General features: G+C 57.7%; 1 protein-coding gene across 1 annotated transcript in view; it reads left to right on the top strand.

Annotated features, from left to right (window-relative positions):
* The window catches only part of LOC144677371 (myocardin-like), a gene marked incomplete at both ends in the record, with an annotated part of 37,501 nt that overhangs the window by 26,186 nt on the left and 3,815 nt on the right, over positions 1-7,500 (top strand). The window contains 3 exons of the mRNA XM_078537507.1: positions 853-1,088; positions 2,316-2,469; positions 4,844-5,251. Coding sequence (XP_078393633.1) covers positions 853-1,088; positions 2,316-2,469; positions 4,844-5,251 — 798 coding nt within the window. The remainder of the gene's footprint in view (positions 1-852; positions 1,089-2,315; positions 2,470-4,843; positions 5,252-7,500) is intronic.

A 7,500-nucleotide genomic window follows, 5' to 3' on the forward strand; every position in this document is an offset into this window, starting at 1 on the left:
TTGAGGGACGGGAGGGGTGGGGAGTGAGGGACGGAGGGGGTGGGTGGGGAGTGAGGGACAGAGGGGGTGGGGATTGAGGGTCGGGCGGGGGTGGGGAGTGAGGGATAGAGAGGGTGGGGAGTGAGGGACAGGGAGGGGGTGGGGAGTGAGGGATGGAGGGGTTGGGGAGTGAGGGACGGGAGGGGGTGGGGAGTGAGGGATGGGAAGGGATTGGGTAGTGAGGGATGGGAAGGGAGTGGAAAGTGAGGGACGGAGGGGGTGGGGAGGGACGGAGGGAGTAGGGAGTGAGGGACGGAGGAAGTGAGGAGTGAGGAACGGATGGTGTGGGGAGTGAGGGACGGAGGGAGTGGGGAGTGGGGGAGGGGGTGGGGAGTGAGGAACGGATGGTGTGGGGAGTGAGGGACGGAGGGGGTGTGGAGTGAGGGACGGGGAGGGGGTGGGGAGTGAGGGACGGAGGGAGTGGGGAGTGAGGGACGGAGGGAGTGAGGGACGGAGGGAGTGGGGAGTGAGGGACGGAGGGGGTGGGGAGTGGGGAGTGGGTGGAGAGTGAGGAACGGAGGGTGTGGGGAGTGAGGGACGGAGGTGGTAGGGAGTGAGGGGTGGAGGGTGTGGGGAGTGAGGGATGGAGGAGAGGGGAGTGAGGGATGGAGGGAGTGGGGAGTAAGGGACGGAAGGGGTGGGGAGTGGGGGAAGGGGTGGGGAGTGAGGGACGGAGGTGGTAGGGAGTGAGGGACCGAGGGGGTGGGGAATGAGGGACGGGGAGGGGGTGGGAGTGAGGAACGGAGGGTGTGGGTAGTGAGGGATGCCTCTGTCAGCCTCAGGAGTAAAGAGGGACTCTTGACTCCCATTCAGAGGGTCAACAAGACCTTGCGACAGAAACGGCCCAAGGACACCAAACCCAAGGTGCGGAAGTTGAAGTATCACCAGTACATCCCCCCAGACCAGAAGCCTGACCGGAGCCCAGTGCCCATGGACGCTGCTTACTCCCGGCTTCTCCAGCAACAGCAGATATTCCTTCAGCTCCAGATCCTCAACCAACAGCAGCAACAAACCTTCAGCTTCCAGCCCATCCAACCGGGCACCCCAGGGTGAGTACAGAGTCACGGGACCCTCAAACACGGTGCTGAGGGAGCGCCGCACGGTCGGAGGGTCAATACTGAGGGAGTTCCGCACTGTTGGAGGGTCAGTGCTGAGGGAGTGCCGCACTGTCGGAGGGTCAGTGCTGAGGGAGTGCCGCACTGTCAGAGGGTCAGTGCTGAGGGAGTGCCGCACTGTCGGAGGGTCAGTACTGAGGGAGTGCCGCACTGTCAGAGGGTCAGTGCTGAAGGAGTGCCGCACCATTGGAGGGTCAGTACTGAGGGAGTGCCGCACTGTCGGAGGGTCAGTGCTGAGGGAGTGCCGCACTGTCAGAGGGTCAGTGCTGAAGGAGTGCCGCACCATTGGAGGATCAGTGCTGAGGGAGTGCCGTACTGTCGGAGGGTCAGTGCTGAGGGAGTGCCGCACTGTCGGAGGGTCAGTGCTGAGGGAGTGCTGCACTGTCGGAGGGTCAGTGCTGAGGGAGACCCGCACTGTCAGCAGGTCAGTGCTGAGGGAGAGCCGCACTGTCGGAGGGTCAGTACTGAGGGAGTGCTGCACTGTCAGAGGGCCAGTACTGAGGGAGTGCTGCACTGTCGGAGGGTCAGTGCTGAGGGAGTGCTGCACTGTTGGAGGGTCAGTGCTGAGGGAGTGCTGCACTGTCGGAGGATCAGTACTCAGGGAGCGCCGCACTGTCGGAGGGTCAGTACTGAGGGAGTGCCGCACTGTCGGAGGGTCAGTACTGAGGGAGTGCCGCACTGTCGGAGGGTCAGTACTGAGGGAGTGCTGCACTGTCGGAGGGTCAGTACTGAGGGAGTGCCGCACTGTCAGAGGGTCAGTACTGAGGGAGTGCCGCACTGTCGGAGGGTCAGTACTGAGGGAGTGCTGCACTGTCGGAGGGTCAGTACTGAGGGAGTGCCGCACTGTCGGAGGGTCAGTACTGAGGGAGTGCCGCAGTGTCAGAGGGTCAGTGCTGAGGGAGTGCTGCACAGTCGGAGGGTCAGTACTGAGGGAGTGCTGCACTGTCAGAGGGTCAGTACTGAGGGAGTGCCGCACTGTCAAGGGGTCAGTACTGAGGGAGTGCCACACTGTCGGAGGGTCAGTACTGAGGGAGTGCCGCACTGTCGGAGGGTGATGTATACACTCTAGGCCTCACTTGCACGTGGAATATAAATGCCTCAATCGCCCCCCCTCCTCAACATCTCCATCCTAACACTTCCTTTCCTCCTCTCCGGACACAGGGTACCGCCCGAGCAAATCATCGGCTTTGCCAGCACCGTGCCAGCCCAGGTGCCCTGCATCCCACTGTCGCCTCTCGGCAGGAGTTGCCAGAGAGTGCCAAGTGCCGTCTGTGTGAAGCCAGAGTTACTCCCAGCCAACCTCGATGACTTGACGGTCAGACATGGTGATCAGTGTGGCTTGGTATTCCTGAGGGGGTTTGGGATCATTGGGATTGTGTACAGTGGGAGTGAACGGGAAGGGGTTTGGCTCCATTGGGATTGTGTACAGTGGGAGTGAACGGGAAGGGGTTTGGGTCCATTGGGATTGTGTACAGTGGGAGTGAACGGGAAGGGGTTTAGGATTGGGATTGTGTACAGTGGGAGTGAACGGGAAGGGGTTTGGGTCCATTGGGATTGTGTACAGTGGGAGTGAACAGGAAGGGGTTTGGGTCCATGGGGATTGTGTACAGTGGGAGTGAACAGGAAGGGGTTTGGGATTGGGATTGTGTACAGTGGGAGTGAACGGGAAGGGGTTTGGGTCCATTGGGATTGTGTACAGTGGGAGTGAACGGGAAGGGGTTTGGGTCCATTGGGATTGTGTACAGTGGGAGTGAACGGGAAGGGGTTTGGGATTGGGATTGTGTACAGTGGGAGTGAACGGGAAGGGATTTGGGATTGGGATTGTGTACAGTGGGAGTGAACGGGAAGGGGTTTGGGATTGGGATTGTGTACAGTGGGAGTGAACAAGAAGCGGTTTGGGATTGGGATTGTGTACAATGGGAGTGAATGGGAAGGGGTTTGGGATTGGGATTGTGTACAATGGGAGTGAACGGGAAGGGGTTTGGGATTGGGATTGTGTACAGTGGGAGTGAACGGGAAGGGGTTTGGGTCCATTGGGATTGTGTATAGCGGGAGTGAACGGGAAGGGGTTTGGGTCCATTGGGATTGTGTACAGTGGGAGTGAACGGGAAGGGGTTTGGGAACATTGGGATTGTGTACAGTGGGAGTGAACGGGAAGGGGTTTGGGTCCATTGGGATTGCGTACAGTGGGAGTGTACGGGAAGGGGTTTGGGATTGGGATTGTGTACAGTGAGAGTGAACGGGAAGGGGTTTGTGTCCATTGGGATTGTGTACAGTGGGAGTGAACGGGAAGGGGTTTGGGTCCATTGGGATTGTGTACAGTGGGAGTGAACGGGAAGGGGTTTGGGTCCATTGGGATTGTGTACAGTGGGAGTGAACGGGAAGGGGTTTGGGACTGGGATTGTGTACAGTGGGAGTGAATGGGATGGGATTTGAGATTCCAGTGGGAATGAACGGGAAGGGCTTTGTGATTGGGATTGTGGACAGTGGGAGTGAATGGGAAGTGGTTTGGGATTGGGATTGTGTACAGTGAGAGTGAACGGGAAGGGGTTTGTGTCCATTGGGATTGTGTACAGTGGGAGTGAACGGGAAGGGGTTTGGGTCCATTGGGATTGTGTACAGTGGGAGTGAACGGGAAGGGGTTTGGGTCCATGGGGATTGTGTACAGTGGGAGTGAACAGGAAGGGGTTTGGGATTGGGATTGTGTACAGTGGGAGTGAACGGGAAGGGGTTTGGGCCCATTGGGATTGTGTACAGTGGGAGTGAACGGGAAGGGGTTTGGGATTGGGATTGTGTACAGTGGGAGTGAACGGGAAGGGGTTTGGGTCCATTGGGATTGTGTATAGCGGGAGTGAACGGGAAGGGGTTTGGGTCCATTGGGATTGTGTACAGTGGGAGTGAACGGGAAGGGGTTTGGGAACATTGGGATTGTGTACAGTGGGAGTGAACGGGAAGGGGTTTGGGTCCATTGGGATTGCGTACAGTGGGAGTGAACGGGAAGGGGTTTGGGTCCATTGGGATTGTGTATAGTGGGAGTGAATGGGAAGGGGTTTGGGATTGGGATTGTGTACAGTGGGAGTGAACGGGAAGGGGTTTGGGAACATTGGGATTGTGTACAGTGGGAGTGAACGGGAAGGAGTTTGGGATTGGGATTGTGTACAGTGGGAGTGAACGGGAAGGGGTTTGGGTCCATTGGGATTGTGTACAGTGGGAGTGAACGGGAAGGGGTTTGGGACTGGGATTGTGTACAGTGGGAGTGAATGGGATGGGATTTGAGATTCCAGTGGGAATGAACGGGAAGGGCTTTGTGATTGGGATTGTGGACAGTGGGAGTGAATGGGAAGGGCTTTGTGATTGGGATTGTGGACAGTGGGAGTGAATGGGAAGTGGTTTGGGATTGGGATTGTGGACAGTGGGAGTGAATGGGAAGTGGTTTGGGATTGGGATTGTGGACAGTGGGAGTGAACGGGAAGCGGGTCCCATATCCATGTTCTGGGTGGATCCTCCCCGCAATGTAAAACGCTTTTGGCGTCTCGGTCTTGGGCTCTGGGAATCCGGCCTGGGCTGGGTATTCGAGGGGGGTGGAGTGGGGGGTGAGGGGGGGTTGCAGGGGGGGTGGGGGGAAGGGCTGAGGCTACGCAATGAGTGACAGACTCTATTATTCCTCCCCTCTCCCCCCATCCCGGCAGGTGTCCGAGTTGAGGCAACAGCTACGCAAGAGGGGCCTCCCGGTGTCCGGGACCAAGCCGGCCCTGCTCGAGCGGCTGCGGCCCTACCGGGCCCCGGGCCAGCGTCTGGCGCCGCCCCACCCAGTCGAGCGGCCGAGCCCGGGCCCGGAGGACGCCTCGCTGGCGGAGAAGGAGAGGGTCATCGAGCGGCTGACCCGGCGGCTGCAGCAGGAGCAGCACCAGGCCGAGGGCCTCTGGGAGGAGCTGGAGCTGCGCAAGAGGCAGCAGCAGCAGATGCCCCCGGCGCCCCTCGCCGGAGAGTTCGGGGCCGCCCCTTCACCCCCCACCGCCCCGCCCCGCTCCAACGCCGACACCGGCCCGGCCGAGGGGAGCCCGCCCGCTGCCGTCAGCCTCCAGCACCGATCGGAGGTAAGTTATGGACGCGGGGAAGAGTGGACTCACCGGGTTGAATGTCCGCAGGTCTCCGGTGGGGAAGGGGGGTTGGAGAGTCCCCAGATATCGCCTCACATTCTTCCAAACTCCGGACGAACTGACGTCCGCTAGCGTCCTTTAAACTTTGCCTTTGGTTTCGCAGTTGCCTAATTTAAGGGGCTGTGCTTATTTTGTCCCTCATTCGAACATAGGAACTAGGAGCAGGAGGAGGCCATTCAGCCCCTCGAACCTGCCCCCACCATTCATTAACGATCATGGCTGATCTCATTTCGGCCTCAACTCCAATTTCCCGCCCTCTCCCCATAACCTTTCAACCCCTTTACTAATCAAAAATCCGTCCCTCTCCTCCTCAAATTCATTCAGCGTCCCGGCATCCACTGCACTCTGAGGTAGTGAATTCCACAGATTCACCACCCTCTGAGAAAAGTAATTCCTCCTCATCTCTGATTTAAATCTACCACCCTTTAGCCTAAAACCATGGCCTCTGGTTCTAGAATGCCCTAGAAGGGGAAACATCTGCTCCACATCTACTTTGTCTATCCCCTTTAGCATCTTATATACCTCAATTGTATCTCCTCTCATCCTTCTAAACCCTAGCGAGCATCGGCCCTAAACTGCTCAATCTCTCCTCATAAGACAAGCCCCTCATCTCTGGAATCAATCTAGTGAACCTCCTCTGAACCGCCTCCAGTGCAACTACATCCTTCCTCAAGTAAGGGGACCAAAACTGTGCACAGTACTCCAGATGTGGACTCACCAATGCCTTCTACAGTTGCAACAACACTTCCCTGTTTTTATACTCTATTCCTTTAGCAATAAATGCCACGTTGGATAGACTTGGGTTGTTTTCGTTGGAGCAGAGAAGACTGAGGGGCGACCTGATCGAGGTGTACAAGATTATGAGGGGCATGGACAGGGGTGGATAGGGAGCAGCTGTTCCCCCTTAGTCGAAGGGTCAGTCACGAGGGGGACATAAGTTCAAGGTGAGAGGGGCAGGAGGTTTAGTAGGGGGGGATGTGAGGAAAAACTTTTTGACCCAGAGGGTGGTGAGGGTCTGGAATGCGTTGCCTGGGAGGGTGGTGGAGGCAGGTTAGCCTCACATCCTTTAAAAAGTACCTGGATGAGCACTTGGCACCTCATCAACATTCAAGGCTATGGGGCCAAGTGCTGGTCAATGGGGATTAGGGAGGTAGGTCAGGTGTTTCTCACAGTGTCGGCGCAGACTCGATGGGCCGAAGGGCCTCTTCTGCTCTGTGATTCGGTGAAAATCCCACTTGTCTCTGAATTGTTAACTTGGTTCCATTGGGGTGCGGGTTGACTCCAAAGGAGTTAAACTCCAGAGAATGGTCGTCTGTTCTGCCTGTGGGGCCTAAAACTCTAGTTAGGGCCCAGACCTGGAGTCCAGAGTCCAGCTCTGGGCCCCGTGTGTGAGGAAGGATTGGGGAGAGTCGTAGGGGAGGTTCACAGGGATGGTTCCCAGGATGAGGAACTGTAGTGGCGGGGATCGATCGGAGAGGTTGGGACTGTTCGTCCCCTGGAGAGGAGGAGGCTGGAGAGGAGGCCCCATAGAGCGACTCAAGATCCTGAGGGGTCTGGAGAGGGGACGTCACCTAGAGACTGACCCTCCCCCCCCTCAACTCAAGGGAACATCAAGAACGAGAAGGGACTCAAAGTCAAAAAGGGCCAAAGGAAGGTGAAAGGAGTTGAGGGAAAACGTTACTCACCCCAACAGGGTAGGCCCGGAGTCTGGAGCGAACTCCCTGACAGGGATGGGGAGGGATCTTCGATCGAGGTATCGGAAAGGGAATTGGGTTGCTAACTGAGAACAGAGGGTGTGCGAGGTTAGGGGGGCAATAAGGCAGGGGAGTGGGGCGAGGTAGAATGCTCTTCCAGAGGGCCAGTACGGGCTCGAAGGGCCGAATGTCCTCCCTCGGCACGGCAAGGTTTCCTGTGAAGCTTCTCCGAACATCAGCTCATTTCACTCTCTTCAGGTTGGATGGGGACAGTGCAGAGGGAGCTTTACTCTGTATCTAACCCCGTGCTGTACCTGTCCTGGGAGTGTTTGATGGGGACAGTGTAGAGGGAGCTTTACTCTGTATCTAACCCCGTGCTGTACCTGTCCTGGGAGTGTTTGATGGGGACGGTGTAGAGGGAGCTTTACTCTGTATCTAACCCCGTGCTGTACCTGTCCTGGGAGTGTTTGATGGGGACAGTGTAGAGGGAGC

The sequence above is a fragment of the Cetorhinus maximus genome, unplaced genomic scaffold (assembly GCF_964194155.1).
Source record: "Cetorhinus maximus unplaced genomic scaffold, sCetMax3.hap1.1 HAP1_SCAFFOLD_2485, whole genome shotgun sequence".
NCBI classification, from domain to species: Eukaryota; Metazoa; Chordata; class Chondrichthyes; order Lamniformes; family Cetorhinidae; genus Cetorhinus; species Cetorhinus maximus.